This window comes from Phalacrocorax carbo, chromosome 1 (genome assembly GCF_963921805.1).
Source record: "Phalacrocorax carbo chromosome 1, bPhaCar2.1, whole genome shotgun sequence".
NCBI lineage: Eukaryota > Metazoa > Chordata > Aves > Suliformes > Phalacrocoracidae > Phalacrocorax > Phalacrocorax carbo.
Window position 1 is genome coordinate 62212715 of NC_087513.1, and position 19387 is coordinate 62232101.

The 19387-nt window shown below is 35.5% G+C and overlaps 1 protein-coding gene across 1 annotated transcript in view; it reads left to right on the forward strand.

Moving 5' to 3' along the window:
• The first annotated feature begins 979 nt into the window (after positions 1–979).
• Positions 980–19387, forward strand: part of IGF1 (insulin like growth factor 1) — a 57885-nt gene continuing 39477 nt past the window's right edge. Inside the window, exons 1-2 of the mRNA XM_009501234.2 lie at positions 980–1254; positions 5597–5753. Of these exons, the coding sequence (XP_009499529.1) occupies positions 1192–1254; positions 5597–5753 (220 nt within the window). The 5' untranslated portion in view covers positions 980–1191. The remainder of the gene's footprint in view (positions 1255–5596; positions 5754–19387) is intronic.

Here is a 19387-nt window from a genome sequence, read left to right on the forward strand (position 1 = left end):
CACATTGCAAGCCACTAACACAGTTGAGGGATTTGAATGACATCATAACCCGTGAGAGCATGTTGCTGGCCAGCTGGTGTTATTTATAATATACTCATAATTGAGGAAAAATAAAAAGGCAAAAGTTAGGTATTGCAGAACTACCAAAGTCAAATTCTCTCTTTCCCAGTGTCATTTAAATTGTTATCAAGAGTAATTACGAAGATTACTACTAAAAAGGGGGGAAATCACTTTATACTTACAACAGCACATGTGGGATAAATGTCATGGAAGCCCCCCAAACTGGGCTACTTGTGTTACTGTATCCATAGCACTATAAATTGTAGGAAATGACATGATTTCTGTGTGGTTGCTAAAAGATCACAAAGCTGTTTTGCCCTATTTACAGGTAGTGCTCAACAATTCTGTTATTTTTAGCAAATTACAAACTGCTATTTTAGGGTTAATAGCACAGAGAATTGGAAGTTTTAATTGTTACTCAGCATATAGGCGAGCCAAGTTTAACAACGTAAAGATGCATTAAGAAAAAAGTAGATAACCTACTGCCAGCTTTTCTATACCATATAAATAAAATACCTGTGCCTCTATGCATAAATAAAATGTGTACATATGTACAAAGGTATGCATATATACAAGCAATGCCCTTACATATAGAAGTTTTTATATATTTGAAATGCAGACACACACACATAAATATAAATGCACACATAGCTGTCTGAAAGTAAACCAGAATGCATTTTCTTATTTTTCATGGCAGCACAAGCTTTCTTGTCTGCTAACCCCTCAGTCACTAATTCACATTTTTCTAAAGGGAAAAAAATATGCTTCTGTGCTCTAGTTTTAAAATGCAAAGGTATGATGTTATTTGTCACCATGCCCAAAAAAGTCCTTACTCGGTAACTTTGCCAGAAGAGGGAGAGAGAGAGAAGGCAAATGCTCCCCCAGCTGTTTCCTGTCTACAGTGTCTGTGTAATGTAGATAAATGTGAGGATTTTTCTCTAAATCCCTCTTCTGTTTGCTAAATCTCACTGTCACTGCTAAAATCAGAGCAGATAGAGCCTGCGCAATGGAATAAAGTCCTCAATATTGAAATGTGACATTGCTCTCAACATCTCACATCTCTCTGGATTTCTTTTTTCTCATCATTACTGCTAACAAATTCATTTCCAGACTTTGCACTTTTAAGAAGCAATGGAAAAAATCAACAGTCTTTCAACACAATTAGTTAAGTGCTGCTTTTGTGATTTCTTGAAGGTAAATCTTTATTACTATTTCAAATAATTTTTTAGTTTTATTTTACTGTGTATTGTTTGCTTCTGGTTTGAGGAGTATTGTGCACTTTTCAATAACATTATTTTAGAATTGAGAGTTATTTATAAATTGCTGAACATGCAATTTTATGTGATCTGGAAAATGGCTGTATGTAATAGTTGCAATTACATAGATAACTGTAAGGGTAAACTATTGCAGATACATGTCTTACATTTCACTTCTATTCAGAGAACTTTGCAATATTTCAGTTATGTCATTATTAAAGGGTCCAATTACATCATTGTTCATATTGTTAATTAATGTTTCTGAAAACAAGAACTTTTAGCTATTTTCTGCAGGTGCAGGGTTTTATAGGAAAAACGGTATTATTCACATCCTAAGTTTCTGCAGCTTTATTATAGACAGTGATAGATAAAATGTTCATGCTTTCACAGGGAAACTTTTAAGGGATGTTGTCACTGCAGCAATTTTCTGGCAGCATTGTAGCATTTACTTGTTTTTTGCTTGCATAAATTAAAAGTAAATGTGAAGTTCAGTTTGTTTTCTACATTAGAAACCAGCTGCGACTCTTGCTGACCTTGCATATTTGTATAGCTTAAGCAATTGTACATAAAGAAAATGGAAATTCCCCTACATGTTCATCTCCAAGTTTTCCCTTGTAGGGAGGGCTGTTTCAGGAAAGTTTGCATGTGAAGTTTCATGTTATGACCTTATAATTTCTACACATTAACATAAACTGTCTTTAAGTAAATTTGGCTTCAGTAGGTGCATTGACCTCTGTTTCTGTCAACTGGCCCTAGTTCAACTTTCCATTATCAGCAAAATTATAACCTTTAAGAACTTTTTTCTTTAATAATTTGCAAGGACACCTATGCAGTTGACAGATTTCTCCTGTTTTAATTGTTGAGGGCCTAATTATTTTTTTATAGTGTCTTACTGTTAAAACACACTTATCTCATTCCTTAATGTGATTCAGAAGAACAGGTCTGTAATTGCAATGGATGAAACCCTTCTCTTAATGTATAAATGGACATCCCTTCCAATATATTGGAAGGATGAAGATGATTTTTTAAAGTATTGAGCAAGGCACTAAGAGACATAGAAGTAATGTGTTAGTTCCTCAGCTAGTGCATCCTGCCAAGCTTCCTTGAAATCAATGGAACATATTGATTTAGGTTAGGATATAGCCCAGATTCTTTAACCGAAGTTAGCAGTATTTAAACCTTGATCCATCCTGGAGTGTATATGCTTTATTTACAAAATAATTACCAGTGAATACTGTTATTCCATATTAACTACATACTTCTACTATGGCTTGGTAATCAGTTCCAGCCTCTATGTAGCAAAATATAATTTTGAATATAACTCATGATTTTTTTTCTATAGCATACACTATCCATAAAAATGTTGCCCCCTCCAAGATATTTATAATTATTATAGATGTTCTTATATGTTATCAAAATGATCAAGCATGTGAAAAATTCTTATGCACAACTTGTGCCAACTGATAGTTTGTTAGATGAAGAGAACATATATAGAAGAATTAAAAGGTAAAAGAGATGTAGAGTGTTCATATATGCCATTCGTCTGTGGTGCCACTCTTCTAGACTATTAAAAGAGGAATGTAACTAAAGCTGGTTATTTTACTGAAAAAGGAGGAAATTCCAGCTGTGAAAATATGGTCAGTCATTCTATGCAACTAAAAAGTGCTTAACCAGGCTCATCCTGAACCTGTATTCAATTTCCAAATGTAATTAGATGCTTCAATAAACCCCACCCACATGCCAATGCATTTTCTTTTAAACTCTCAACTTTCTAGTCAAACTGGGGACATTGCAAGCACCCTGCCTGTTTGTAAAGAACCTCAAGCAATATTGGATTGCAACTTTTTATTTTCTCAAGAATATTCCCCTCAGACATAAATGGGAACTTTGATTTTATCACAAACATTTTGAATCAACTAATGTTACGTTTAATTAAAATGATGGAGTTAAGTTTTAAACTATGTTTTGGAATTTGTTTTGATGAAACAGCACTTAATTTAACAAATAATTGATTGAGCTGTATAAACATGTGACTCTCTTCTTTTCCCCAAAGTTTTTACTTGTTTGAATGTTCTTGACTGTTTTTAAATTTGGAGATAAAGTTAGAAATTCTCTGTGGTTTATACTGTGCAGCCTTTTTGGCTTCCACTAAAGGAAAAACAGTAGATAATCTGTTTTGTTGTAGTTCAGTGCTGATATTTATCTGAAAATGCAACCCAGCTGAAAAGTCTTGAAAAATACAAAATTGTTAAATGTCTAAGATTTATGTTTATTTCTGGCCCAAATGTTATACAAAACCAGATTGTTAAATACATAATGTTCTTGTATTTGTAAAGTCTTTCAGCCTTCTGAGGCGGTATGCTAAACAGCTTTTTGCTTTACCTCCTCAGAACTGGGAACCATCTTAAACTGCAGGTGCATCACATTTATCTGAGAAATTCAAAAATATGGCAACGGAAAAAAGAAATTGATGTTGTTAAGATATGGAATCATTACAGGAAATAATGCCTCATGTTATCATCAGTCATTTATAACCTGATCTTCCTCCATCTACCATTGAAGTCATGTCCATGCACTAAAGCTTGTTGGTTTTTGCATGGCAAAGTTGGCTAAAGACTCTTGTGAATGGGACAAGAATTATTCTCTTTTTTTTTTAATGCTATATCATGGGATTTAGATTTGTTAATTATTTTCACAGTGGAAATATCAGGAAAAAAAAAGGGGGCAGTAAATTCTGACATGTATAGATTTGTCTCTTATTCAGCTCTGACTTAAGTTAAAATAGACGACTCATCCAGCAAGGTGCTAAGATCCCTTGCCAAGAAAATAAGAATTCTTAAAAATTATTGACTAGAGAAGGCTCAATACTGCACTGGATCAGATCCCATATGAGCAGAGAATAGACAATTTCATCTTTTTTTCAGAAGTTCAGTGAAAAAATATGATTAAATGGTCCCTGAAACCCTGAAAGAAACTTTTGGGAAGATTAATCATTTTACTCAAATTACTTTGCACTAGTCTGCTAATACAAAGCAGTTTTAAGCCAAGGCTAACTGTGTGTGCAAGAAAGATTTGTAACTTCTTACCTGACTGCAATACCAATGTTAACCTTGAAAGATAATAAAATCAAATGCAGATAGACACCTTTTGAAACTCACATATTTGGCAAGTGATCTAAATCAGTTCAGAATATGCATTAAGCACATTCTTCACTGTCCTGCTACTAAATATAAATAGCTTTTCCTAGTATTAAAAAAAATAACGCTGTCTCCTTTGACATGTTGGGTAAGATCTTTGGTCGATATAAATTGATATAACAGGAAGTGGATAAATGGAAAGGTGTAAATTTACACCCACTGAGGATTGACCTTTCTTCAATCCTAAGTCCAGGAAAAAGATAGTTTGTACCAAAATGTAAATGAGAAAAGAATTATCAACTCTGTGTGTACCTCATAGCCAAACTTGACTAAGAGGATATAATGGAGGTCAGTGAAAGTATAGCTGTTTCCATCAAAAAATTCCACAAACTCTTAAGATTCTCACTAGTGTTCCTCTTAATTTCTTGAATGCTTCCAAATGTTAACTTGCTAGTAACAGAGGACTGTAGAGTCGTTGAATGCAGCCCCCTACTATGGAAGGTCCCACATCAACTCTTCTGTACCTTTGATATGCTCTACTTTGAAACTTCTTTTGTTTTGTCCTCTTATTTCCCTTTTTAAGGTAACTGGACAACCATGGAGTACTAATTAGGAGACCTTTTCTTACTGGGCCAAATTTCTTTCCATCCAGTTTACAGCCATTTATTCTTGTGCCAGTGCTGTTCTTTAGTTTAAATAGCTCTTTGTCATATGCCACCTTCACCTCCCACAATACATTGGCAGGCAACTGTCATATTCACTCTTAGCCTATCTGGTCTCAGACAAAACAATTCAAGGTTGTCTAGTCTTCCTTAGTCTTATTATTCTGGGCTTCCCTTTCCCTGTCTATTGTACTCCTCCACACCCTCCTTTTGCAGGAGCAACCGTAAGTCATAATTATTACAAGGTTCTCTAACTAGGTGTGAATATGAAGTAAGAATATTCACCAGAGGAAGTAATCAGTTTACAGAATACATGCACTAGAATATGTAGGCTTGCAAAATTACGGTGAGGCATTTCCTTATATTGTTTACTGTCTAACAAATTACAGTATACATGCAGTCTCAACTCAGAAGGGGGCAGGAATAATTTTCTTTAGGGCTCTGTTGGGAAATTCTGACACTGCTTTTGCTTCCTTGGCAGGTGAAGATGCACACTGTGTCCTACATTCATTTCTTCTACCTTGGCCTGTGTTTGCTTACCTTAACCAGTTCTGCTGCTGCTGGCCCAGAAACACTCTGTGGTGCTGAGCTGGTTGATGCTCTTCAGTTTGTGTGTGGAGACAGAGGCTTTTACTTCAGTAAGTCAATCCTTTCTTTCATTGAACTGCTAAACTTTTCCATGTAATCCATTGGAGTTTGCTACTGCTCTAAGCAACCTTAGAAATTACCAAACCAGTCTGCCGAGTATGACTAGTATCCTCTATCTTGGAGATGCCCAAGTCTTCAGTAACCATGAAGTTTCAGTAAAGAATAAAGCTGTGCCTGTGTTCAGCCTCTCTGAGTTTCTGACAAATTTTCCTTTTCAGACATGTTATTGTTTTTAACCACTTTCCAGCTGCTGCTATTCCACCTGCAATCTTACTGCTTTCTGCTGACCTGCCACTGAAATTAAAGGAATGAAAGCACATACTAGACCCAAGATATTAATGAGGTAGATCTGCATGTACCACTTATGTCAGACTACTCATAAACAGTTCAAATACACATTGTATCATATTAAAAACACACTATGCCTCAACACCTGGTTTGAAAAAAAGAAAAGCTGGAAGGCAGCAAGAAGAAAGTTACCACATCCAAGTACCCACATCCTTCATCTTAAATGCAGGAGAAGGAAAATTCATGCATGGTGAGATAATAAAGATTAACACTGGTACAGACAACAAATAAAATTAAGTTTGCAATAGTGTGGATATATTAGTACTCAAATAACTTTCTGGAGCAAGACCTACACTTTGGAACTGAAAACATCACAATATTTTTCCTTTGCTGTGTTTTAGATTGTGCAAAGCTGGAGTAATTAGTTAAGTAACTCTTTTATTGTAGTGCCTTCTTACAAATGTCAAGATCAAGAAATACACAAATTCTAAATAATAGAAATCTATTTCTAATTTTCAGCTTTTTGCTGCTCAAATAACAAAGTTAATGAAACTTTAACTAGGAACACATCATTCTTAATTCATTCATTAATACCTGTATTTAAAACATGCAATGTGTGCTTGTAGAGCCTCTGAAGATAGTGTTTACTTTTAATAATAATATGTGCTTGTCATTTTTGTTGTTTATTTGGGGTTTTGTGTTTTGGGTTTTTGGTTTTTTTTTTTACTTTTATAATCCTCATTTAATCCTAATAATTCTTGCCTTCTAAGATATCACTTTTTTTTTTCTGATCTTACCCACTGCATTCCTATTCATTTCTATTCATGGAGTTACTGCTTTCAATATTTTTCTCCTTGCTTGCAACAAAAATAAACTTAGGGAAATCCAGATTCTTGCACCTTTAATTTACAGAAGATCCTGATTTCCTCAACATACAAGCTGCAGACATTTTTACTATCTTTTTGGCACTTTCTACAGAAGTTTACTTTTGAAACTGGGAGCCTTAGTTTCATATATGCAGAGTAATTCGCTAAAGAACCCTTCTTTTCTGTATTTAACACTTTAGTTATCATTAATGAGCATCTATTATTGGGTGCTGTTTAACTTAGTATTCTGGTGCTAAACCATGTATTAAAAATACTGGAATCTCTTATAACAGAATTTACATTTTTCTACCAACTCTGTATGTGTTCATTTGAACACCAAAATCTGTTATATTTGCCAGTAGTTGAGTTACACTTAAGAGGATATTTGAGTGTCCTGCAAATACTTTCTCTTCAAGGCTGGAAGGAATATAAGGGAAGACTTTCATCTCCCCCTCCTGTTTCTGCACCAGAAAACAAATGAGAGAATATACTGCATCCTTAGAACAACATAGCAATTGTGGTTTTTTACTGTGCCTGTATCTTAGGCATTTTCCCAGTCATTCCTCTCCCAACAAAATGTTTGCTGTTAGTTCAGAGAACTATCACACTTGCTTACCACTAAGGTGGCTTTTACTGCCAAGCAGAGTTACTGTTATGCATATTTTTGTGTTCCTCAAGCTGAGAGGACATGTGAAATACTAATCAGCAATAACTCTCTTCATTTTCAGTCTCAGTTATTCTAAGGTTGCACAATCTGTTTCAAATCTCTACATTCCCTAAGCTAGATCTCCCTTACTTTAAAATACCAGGATGGGTTTCTGAAGTTTTAAAGATCTTTACCCTTGCAGTCTTGAGTTTTATCTGCTGTCAGTAAAGAATTTTTCTCTAGATTTCTTTGTTGTTTTCTTACATTCTGAGTTTTTGCTTGAAATAATATAACCGTTGACACAACAAAGGTCTACCTTGTTTTGTATGGAAGACTGTGGAAGGTTTTACTAATGAATGACCACCCCGTTTTAGGAAAGTCTTGCACTGTTATAATCGACAGACTGCAACTGCAACACTCAACAGGAATTTTATTAAGTTGATATGTCACCATTGAATGCTAAGTAATATGTGTCCTCTGCTTGACTACTTCCGATTCACGCGACAGCAATTTAATATGTTTTAGCCTTCTTCCTCTAATTTGCTAGTGTTTAATCTAAAATATGGAACTATAGAAAAGAAAGACTAGTAACATCGGTAAAACAACTTGAGATGCTCATATCAAACATACTACAGAATGCAGCATATTATTGGAAGTTAAAAATGTTGCTCCATTTCTTGGTACTTTTTAAGAATACCACATACCTGCAGAAGTGAAAATCCAGTGAGGTTTTTTCTTTTATTGTGAGGAGGATGACAACTTAAATTGTATTTTAGGCCTTCTATTCTCATACTTTGGTTCCTTTATATAAAGTATAATCAATGATAATGTTTGCCTTTAACTTGCACAGGAAATAGCTGTGAGGGAAGGATTTTCTTCCATCAGTCTGTATTTCACTAGAGACTTCAAATATAAAGAATACCTTTTGGCTGAGGTGTAACTGCTGGTTCAGATTCAAGGTCAAAGCTTCTGACTATTCCTTGGAAGTTGTGGGTGGAAATGAATATAGAAATAATTGAGTTGCTTTCTGCTGAAACTCTGTGCTCCACAACCACAAGGCTATATCTAGGGTTAGGTCCGGAATAAAAGTTTCCTTTATATAGTCTACTCTGCCCAACATCTTAGCTATAAAAGGAAATTCTTTACAGCTTCTGAAGAGATGCCCTAGCTGCTTACCACACACAAAGGAAATTGTTGACTTCAAGAGGAAGTCAAATGTGGTTTCTACCACTCCCTTTCTTCATGAGATAGACTGGCAAGGAGCATTTCTTAAAGTTTATTAAGAGAACAATGCATAAACCCCAGAATCCCCAAAACAAAGCATCTGCTTTTTCCCTAGGTCACATCTAACCCCAGCCAGCACTGGCTACTTCTCTGACAGCTTTTTCTCTCCCTTGTTTCACCAGTGAGGAGCAGAACTTCTGCCACTCAAGTTCCTGTGTGCTAGCTTATGTTAGGAGAAGCCAACAGAGATACTGGCCACAGGTGTGCAAGTGGCTACACTTAGACACAACTCTTCTCAATTCATGTTTCTCTAGTCTCAAAAGCTCTGGATTCACCAGTCATGAAGTAAAGTCAGGTGGCTGTTATGTTCATTTGAAATTTAATGCCTAGAAAAGTCTACCATGCCACTGCTATTACAAAACAATGCTGAGGGCAGAGAACACTGGAAAAACTGAAAGGACAAATTACAGGAAAGTTACAGAAGCGATAGCCCAGGAGGGGGGAAATTTTGCTTGAAACAGTCTAGCCTTATCACAGGAATTTACTTCATAGATTAATTAAAAAAAAATTTTTTTTCTTCATACAAGTTGAATCTGACAGACAATCATTCATTCTTGCTCATGTTGTTTCCTGAGGACTATTACTACTGTGAGAAAGGAAAGCAAATGTAGTTTGCTCTAAGGAGCAAATGCAATATTCTTTTTTATCTAGTTTCTTCTCCTTTGAAAATATACCTTTTCCTTTTCCAATAAATGGCTAAAAATGCACACAAGTGCCCATAAAGAAATAGCTTCTTTGTTTCCTTAGACACTTTCAGTCATCCTAATTTCTAAAGCCCAAGTTAGATGGCAATACTTATTTAAAACCATACCAATCAATTTCCTGAATTAAAAAACCACCCTTTTCCTGTTTAAAAAACCTGCTTTGGGCTTCTGAAGCTTCACTTGCACAGAAAAGTAGTATAATTTAGATACCTGGTATAATGCAGTACCTCTGATACTCTTCAGAGAACAGAGCATGATCTAGCACATGCTTCCACATGTAAAAGAGTGAATCCCATAAAAGGCAGGCTTTTCTGGTATCAAGCCGAATGCTCCCTGTGTTAACTGCTTTGTGGAGGATCATTACAGATTTTTACTACATTTTTTTCCACTAAGACAATCAGAATTGTGTGTTGTCCTTGGGAATATCCCCAGCTGTGCACAACATAAAACTATTGGTTTATAATCATCCAAGAGTCAGGATAAGACAGTGAACATAATTTTGGGTAATCAGAGCTGTCATCAGATCTCATTGCTTTGTAGAACTAAGGTATATAAGGAGGAGTTGCTGCCTTACAATGGAGGAAATAAGGGGCATAGCAATAGGCAATTACATTTTGCTTCTTCCATTTCCCTTTAGTTAACAGCTTCTTGTTTACTTCAGGAAGTCTGCTTTTAAGATGTTATTACAGTTTCTAGGCCTGTCAAACCTATCAACATAATTACAAGAGATGGCATGGCACTCAGTTCTTTAACTGCTCCGTACCTGTAGGAGCTATGAGTCATTAGCTCCTCTCTGTGTCCCTGACTGAGAGGAATGTTAATGTTACAAGCCCCGGAAAAGCACGCTGAAAAGCTGCAGTGGACACACACAGCCTGTGTGTCAGTGACAGTCTAACAAATCTTTGCAAAGAAATGCTGGTCATCTTGGCTATGTTTACACAGCAAGATCTGAGAGTGTTTTTAAGTTCCTTGGTCTGGCTACATGCCCCATTCATGTCCAAATCCTGTATCCATGGAAGATTTGAGTATATTCCTCACTCTTTATCCCAGGTTCCTTACTTCTTACAGGAAATCTAGCCTGGAAATGAGCTAAGATGTGCTTTAGCCAGATCTGCAGGGTCAGTGCTTAGGGAACCAGGACAATAGGCACAGTTACTGACGTACCTCTCTAGGAAAAAAGACAGCTCTGGCCTCTGCAGTGGTATCACTGTGTAGTCAAATAACTGATACTTAAGTTTGGTGTGTGCTTTGTTGCCCCAGTAGTAATCATTGCGGAAGTTCTCTGAAAATAAGCCAGTCTTTGAAAAAATTTTGTCCTTTTTTACCACATTAAGAAAGGCTAGGGACAGTTCATAAAAGCTGACCTTAGTTTAATGATGTTAATCTTCTTAAGTCACCTCTTTAATAACAGAGAGGTTCTGCCTTCTTTCTCCATGGATCACACAGTGAGTCTAGGAGGATTTAGCCTCGAAAACACACTAAATTTAGACTCTGCAAACAGGTCTCCTCTACAGCTAGTTCTCCGGTCACCAAGGATTTAATAATTTTTCAACCTTTTCATTAAGAGTGACTGTAGTAGTAATGATAATTTTAATGATCTGACTGGTAGCAAACCATGGATCTAAATTTCAGCAGGAAACATCTCTGCAAAAAGTGTCTACTACCAAAAGCAAATAAGTACATTTTCTCCAGAAGTTCAATGTATGTATGTCCCTATTAGCTGTTAGATGTTAGAGATGCTAATGTTTTTTATGATGTTTGCCTCTATCTGTGCACTAGACCAAGTTTCAAATTTGGTGTCACATAGCAGAAAGCTGTTATTTGACATTTGATTCCCTATCTGCTATATGTGTATTTAATACATTGTTTAGTCTCATGTTGGATAAAGTCACTCAAAGAAGCACTTGGCAAGATCAGCATTAATTCTTGGCATATCTGCCCCTCTTACTTTTCCACTGAATCTTAAATACCAAGAAAAACCCTTCACTGACTTCAAATCTGGCATATGCTTTATGCAATTGGTCAAAACATTTGCATATGGACCTCTTCCTTTGTTCTGGTATTAATAATGAATTTGTACTATTTGATCAACAGCATCAAGTGTCACAAAGCAAATTATTCAGTTTAGCAGAACCACACAGTCTCTTAATTAAAACCTTTTGCATTAACTACTTGAGCATCTATGGCAATCTATACAGAGTGCTCAAAGAAGGAAGTCAAAGAAGGAAGTTCATACAGCCATGTCTCTAGAGCGTATTCAGCACTTCAGCTCTTATATATGTTTCAAATCCTCTCACATTACTGCAAATCAAATAGACACCTAAAGCCATTTTCATTTCAGAGTTTTGCTAAAAAAAAGGATGGATCTGAACTTATTTATTAAACTATACCCAAATGTCAGTATTTCTCTATGGTACAAGATTAATTTTTCAAATATGTGACAACAAATGAAAGGGGTAACCAAGAGTTAAGTCATTTCTCAGTCTAGAAATCAAGACAAAAGAAATACCACAAATATATACTTATTGAAGAATTTATGCTAAATTTATTTCTGGTAATAACCTCAGGAACTTCCATGTCAAAAAGAAGAAAAAGCCATTAATTCATACTTTCTCTGCGGTGCATTTAATGCAAAATCACCATGCAAGATATAGCCCAAGTACTGTATCTGATTGTTAAGTAAAGACAGGTATATTTCATGTTTGCCTCAGTGAATGAGGTTCTGAGAACAAGAATTTTAACACAACCATAGCCTTTGAAGGGGCATACTGTACACGGAACAGTGGGCCACTCCAACTTATTTTGCTTTGAAATTTTTGCTTTGTCACTGTAAGTAAAAGTTCAAAAAATTTAATCCAGCTAAATACTAAATGCCTACTTCAACCGAAGGGCTGTACCTTAGATATTGGTTCACACATAACTTTCAGAATAACAGGATAAAAAGCTTTTTGTACTGTATCAAAGCAAGAGAAGTGAAATGCTGTCTTCTTTTTAGATTTAAGTATTAGACAAATTACATAGGTGAGCTTCTCTTGTCAATTTTATCTGAGCAACTTTTAGATTATATTTCTGATTGCCTCTTCAATGCCAATTCCTGGTAAATTGGTTTGGAATTCCTTAGAAAACTGCTTTGAATTCCTTAGTAAACTTAAATTCCTACAAAATCAGACACAAGTCTGAGATACTTGCTTTATTTTCTGACTGAATCCTGTGTGCAGTCAAATTTAATGTGTTTTCAATATTCTTGCTCTGAAAAGGTGGAGTGGAAGCTGTTTGCTTACCTCGTGTTAAATCCTTTTCTAGTGAAAACTGGAATAGCTTCCTTTTATCAAAGAAAGCTGATTCTACAGCATATTTATATATTCCCCATCTTACTGTTGAAATTCAGTTGCGATCCCGGTTTTCCCATCTATGTAATATAACTATTCTAGAGTAAGAGAATGCTTCCTGACATCAGGTCCTTCTGCTTCCTTATGTGCCCATGAAAGTGTGGAAGTAGGGAAAGAGTGTCCTGTTAAAGCCCTTCCACTAGAAAATTATGGCTCCCGCCCAACCCTGAAATGATATTAATATTTTTTTGATACAGAAGTATTTGTTTATAGTGTTTGTGTCTTTGTGTGTTGGGCAGAAATTTATACAACGCTGAGTATGCAGAAAAAGAAGGGGTTGGCTCAGACCACTGTGGCTCAATCCAGCTCAGTGAACAAAACTGTTTTCTTTCTGAAAACAAATATTCTAGCAATACTTATTAACTATTTCTATCTCCAAACAAGTAAGCACTTAAGTAACATTCCCAGCTGCTGTAAACAGCAACTTCTAAAGAAAATAAATGCTACTGAAAACTGTTTTGACTTCAAAAGAATGTTAAGTAACAGCCATATCCTACTAAGGCAATGGTTAAAAGCTTAAACTGCGTACACACACTCTGTATTTCACAAGAAGTCTGTATTCTAAAGAATATTTTTAAATATATGGCTTATGCAAAGGTAGAAAAAGTATAAGTGTTATGGGGAAAATGTCACTATGGTTGGGATCTGAAAAGATGAGTACATTCCTAATTAGCTTTGATGGCTGTGTGGTGCTATGTGTAATAAATCCAATTAACTATACTGAAGGTTTCTTTTAACTCAGCCCCATCAAAATAACTGGATAAGAGCTTCCAATATTATAATGAAAGTTTTACAACTTGTTTTTGTAAGTCTTCAGTGATTACTTTAGGTTACGTGAAAGCTAATGAGGACACGTATTTTAGGTTAACAAAGCAGGTTTAAATTGAATATGTTTCATACCTTGAAACTTCTGTAGACAAGTAAGATGTAATTGTTTCTACATCCCCTGAATTCCTGAATTACTAGTCAACAGGTCTTCCATGAAAAACCTTAGTTTTTCCTACGTATTTCAAGTTTTATGTTTCTTTCCATTAAAGTTTCCAGCCTTTCACAGACATATTTAGTTTGGCAGGAAGAATCTGGTGACTCATAGACTGAAGAGATTTGAGAGCAAGCTACTGAAAATGTATCTAATTTCTTCTTGTGTAATTTGGGAGCAAGCTACTGATAGTATGTCTAATTTTCCTAGTTTAATCAGATGTATTATTGGCAAATACATGCCCTGAATAAAAGTCATGTTTATTCCTGAAATATATAGCTAAGATAAAATGCAAAATAGATATTTGCTTTTAGAACACTTCTGTTTTTTCTAATTGTTTCTGGCATTTTACTCTAAGTCAATGGGCACTGAATGAAAACAGAGGTACTACTGAAATAATTTGCATTATGTCCCTACTTATATTTTGGAATTCAGTAATACCAAAGTATTCCTTACTGATGATTTTTGGTGTTGTTTTTTTTTGTTCTTTTTTTTTTTTCAGAGGAGGATAGAGGTGTAGGAAGAACAGGTGATGTTATTACACCTCCAGAATTCATATAGAGAAGGAGAGATGTATTAGAAAACCTCTCTCTTGTATTCTTAGTTGTTGACTGTATTGTTCCTTTCACTTCTTTTCAGACAATAGAGTTTAAATTCAGCTCTTCATAGACAGAAAATCTATGACAAACGTAATTTTCATTTATCCACATGTAGACTGAACCTTCTGAATTATAAAGACTAAACAGAGCTTGATCCAATATACACAAGGAGATTCTGGTTCAGATTCATTCCATCTACTTTTGAACACTTAAATGAGGCATCTGAGTTAGGAGCCTACTCAGGTTCATTTTACAGCCAGTGAGAGGAGCGAGAAACTTTTAGAGCTCTCATTAAGCTCTGAATATCCTGTAGGACATACTTATCCTTGTCTACTAAATTAAGCAAGGAAGCTATGGCAATTTTATCCTTAAGTCAGATAAGTCAGTTGAGTAAGGACCCTCCATTAAGAGCCTAAATTTTGGTGGGATGAATCTATTTAAAACCACACAGTAAACTTCAATGTGGAGATAAGGATGCACTCATATGGACCACATTTCAGATCAAAGCAAATCCAAGCTCATTTTAGCTGCCATAGTATAATACGGTTAAGCAAAAACCCAGAATGTGCCTTATGCAGGTAATGCCAGTTACAAGTTGCTCCTGTAGCCTTTAAGAACTCACAGGCTATAGTCTGACTAAGTATGAATCCTGTTGAAGAAAGCACTGTACCCTGAGACAGTAAAAGTAGAAGGGAAGGGCTTATCTATCTTTTCTCTCTTGACACAATGCATAGAATATACTCTTATATGCCACAATGAGCAACACTGCTTCCTCTTTTATTGCTGCATAATGAGTCAAGGTGCACTTACCCATGCATAAATAATGAAGAAAGTTTTTACACTGCTGTTCACATGGATTCATTTCTAGTCCTATGACAATACATGGCCCATCAGTTTTTTAAGAAGTTAAGACAATAATAATATTTAATATCTAGAGTGACATCCAAATATTGGATGTCATTAAAGAAGCATTTTCTCCATTAGAATGCTGTCCTGTAAAGTATCATCATGGAGAAAGGACACCGAATTATGCTCACGTTTGTTTTTGAGATACTCATTGATACAACAGGCATACAGTTTTGAGATACTCCGGCAGTCTGAAGATTTAAAAATAGCTGCTGCTGACCTAATGGGCTAATCTATAAAAGCAGTAATATGACTGAAGATAGAACCCCACCTGAAGTTTTTAGCCATTCAATGAGTTGAATCAACAGCACAAAGTCCCTCTACCTTCCTCACTTCAGTTTCTCCCTACATCCAAGGCAATATAGAAACAGTACAGAACCACTTCAAAGGTAACCACATGCCATGATCTTCTCTAAAGTGATCCCTTTGCTGGGAGCAGTAATTGCAGTCGTTAAAATTTCCAAACCAGCTGTGGGGGTGCAAATTGTTCTTTAGGTTCTTCAGATCTTGACAATCTTTCTTCACTAACTGTATTGTTTTGAAGCAGTCAGAGTACACCGCTAAAAACCAGAAAGGTTTATTTATATTTGCTATTAAGAAATATGTATACAATTTAGCTTATTTCAGGCTACTCTTAATATTGTGCGTTCTACTGTTCCCGGTTGGTCTTGCTTGAGGGAAATGGGGTAGAAATGGGGGAAGTGTTTCCACAACATTATCTCACTTCACAGTTATGTATTGAATTCTGCATTTAAAAGTCATGAAGGGTGAACTTGTGTGAAATATTCACAGGAAGGACTTTAATACACTTGTAGAGTTCCACCACTATTTCAGGAATTAGATACAGCAGATTTAATATAGCTATCCCAAGATCCAATCATTTCAAAAAACAAAGTGGTCAAGATAACGTGGTCATTCAAAAAATAATAGGAAGACATTTTTGTAGAATTTGACCCATATCTTTCTTTTTGCGAACAATGGAATGAAATTCTAGAACAGCAGCTCTAAGGGTGTTAAGTCGACTAGTAACATTTCTGTTACATAGTGATCTTATTTTATTTTTTGAAAGCAGTAGGAGTTGATGCAATAAAAGACAACTATTTCCTGTTATCACTAAGAAGAAGACTAAAAATGAACAGAATGCATAAGTGATGATATTCTTATTGTCTGCTGCTCTTCTCAAATAGAAATTTATACTCTGATGTGAAACAGACGACGCTCAGATCTGTGAAAAAAGAGCAACATTTTTTTAATAAATCAGGGTTCAACCCCCCCATCAAGAATCAGATTACCTGCCACAGATTTTGAATGCAAAATTATTATGTTTGAATTATGAAACAGATGGCAGTGCCCTTGCTGCGATTTTTTAAGGGTATAATATTAAAAAATAAAGTGTATATTTACACTTTCACATGGCAGTGAAAAAAGAGACATTGTCAAGGAAAAGTTGATATGTAGTGTAATAAAGAAGTGACAAAGATGATGCCAAAGAAGGGGAAAATAGTGATGTTAATAATCCAGGCTGGCTCTGTCCACGAGTTTCTTCACTTCATAATCCACAGTCAGGAGTCCATGGATACTTACTCAAGTTTATCTGTTAAGTTCAATTGGCTTTGGCTCAGTGCACTGAGGATAGTGTGAGTTAATTTGAGGAATTCTCTATGCTCACTAAAGAAAACATTGATCATTGATTTTCCTAGGTTTTTTGGCCATAAGTATCATTGCACCACAAATATTTTCCCTTGACTGGATTCCCACTGGTTTCTAACTAGTCATCTGTTTTTCCTAAGAACTACCAGCTGAACTTCTGATATTTTTCCTTTGGTATTATAAATATAGCGAATAGAGGTTCTTTTGAGCAATCAATAGATACTACTTGTGCCTGATTTGAAAAGGGTACATGCACATCAAATAACTCCTCATTTTCAACATTCATTCAAACCGACCTGAAAGGTTTGTAGCGTAATTTTAAAGTTCATCTACCATTCATGGTACAAATTATTAAAAGTTACCAATTCTTCATACATAAATGTTTGATGAAGTGCCTAAATTGGTCTTGATTCTGTGGCAGGTAGATGGCTACATCTAAAAGCCCAAACACTAAGTTTTTAGAAGTGTTAATCTACTTTCAAAAATTAGTACACCTCTCATGAAAAGCCAGTGAGACCTTGGAGTTTCTTAAAGGCATATGAGGCAGATTTTTAATGTTTCTTAGCCACTGAAGAGGCAGATAGACACTCAAGAGATTTTTCAAAAGCAGTCCTATACCTAATTTCCACTGAAATCAACGATAGGTGGTCCTAGAGAGTTTGTGGGTGGTTTTTTTTTAATCCTTCTAGGCATATTCCTGTGCTTTCTGCTGCCACAGTATCTTTGGAAATACAAGTCAGGGACCTTAGCTACTTGTCTAAATTTTGCTTATGGACCTTATTGACTACTTGTGAAAAAGCTATCATTATTAAAAGCTCTTTAAAATACGAATTGGCATAATGACTTGGCTTCCTCTCTGACGTTAAACATACTAATACGCTTAGTATGAAATCTTCTTATTTCTAGCATAAATATGTGAGGCATCAGATGAAAGCTAATAATTTCCCAAGTGAGCTAAAAATAATGAAGGCTGAATTTGAATAAATATTCTAAGAGGCATTCTGGAACAGACAGTAGTTAATAAGTGCTGTAAATGCTACCTTTCTACTAACCGCAATTGCAAGATGCCAAAGCCTAAACATGGATCACAAACAATTCAGGATAAAGATCGAACATGAGAAAAATTATAATCATTGCAGAAAGTTGAAGCAATGCATATTTTATTGTTTTCTTTGTCTTCTGACCAGAAAAATATAATTAAAAATCTCTCAAACTTCTTTATGATGTCTTATTTTGGAGTTTCCGGTACTGATGATGTAGACCTAGTCTCCACTGCAATAAGACCATCTGACAGCACCTAAATTTACTGCAATAATTCTAAATACATTGTAATATAAGGAGTAAGAGAATCTGCAGGTTTTATTAAAAAGTATTAATTTGTGTCACCACAAATAATGCAGGAATGTATGAATTAATTAAACACATTTTTTAAGCATGTGCTGCAACTCAAAGAGATTAATGAAAGAACAAGTGACTTAAGCTGTGGTCTTAAGCATCCCATAAAATCAGGGAATATTAGCTTTAATTCTGGACACAAGGCAATCAGTTTTACATTATGATACAGCCCCTTACTAAATTACTACATTCTTGAACAAAAAAAAACCATATCCATAGTTATACAGGATGCACACTTTTGGGGAGAAGGAAAAAATCTTTCAACTATTTATTCTGCCTTCACTATGTAATAGGTGGTCTCATGCCCTATTGACTTCCAAGACCAAAACACTGCAGACAATAAGAATTAATATTTTCCTCATAAACTCCTCTAGAGTGCCCATCATAGAAGTATTTGATTGCAGCACTCAGACAAATACATTATACCCTACAATTTTCCAGGAAATAATCTGTTTCTCTGAGCATTTGTAAGTTTTTTTGTCCCCCAAGTAACTGCATATCCAACTGGAGATGGCAAGCATTATTTTATTTTGCGACGTAATTTTAATATTTCTGTTAGTACTTTGTATGTTCAAAACAGAATACAAGTGTCAATGAATTTAACCGTGAAGTAGTACCTTCCCTTTATACAGAGGAAACTGAAGCAAAAAGGCAAAGCAGATTCTAAAACATGCAGCTGCAAGTGTGCTGCTTGCTCAAAAGCAGCTTCAACATATACCCTGTCCTACCTGGGCTAACAAAGCACTTTTGCCAAGACAGCTGGGATCAAAAGCAATGTAATCTTCCCCTCCTTTTGTTCAAAACTAAGCACCTTTCCAAAGAATCATTAGCCTCTTTCTGCTTTCATAGGAGCAACAGAAATTACCTCATCTTGGTGAGCTGCAGAAATTCCAGAGCAGCTGTTGTGCATGGCAGCAG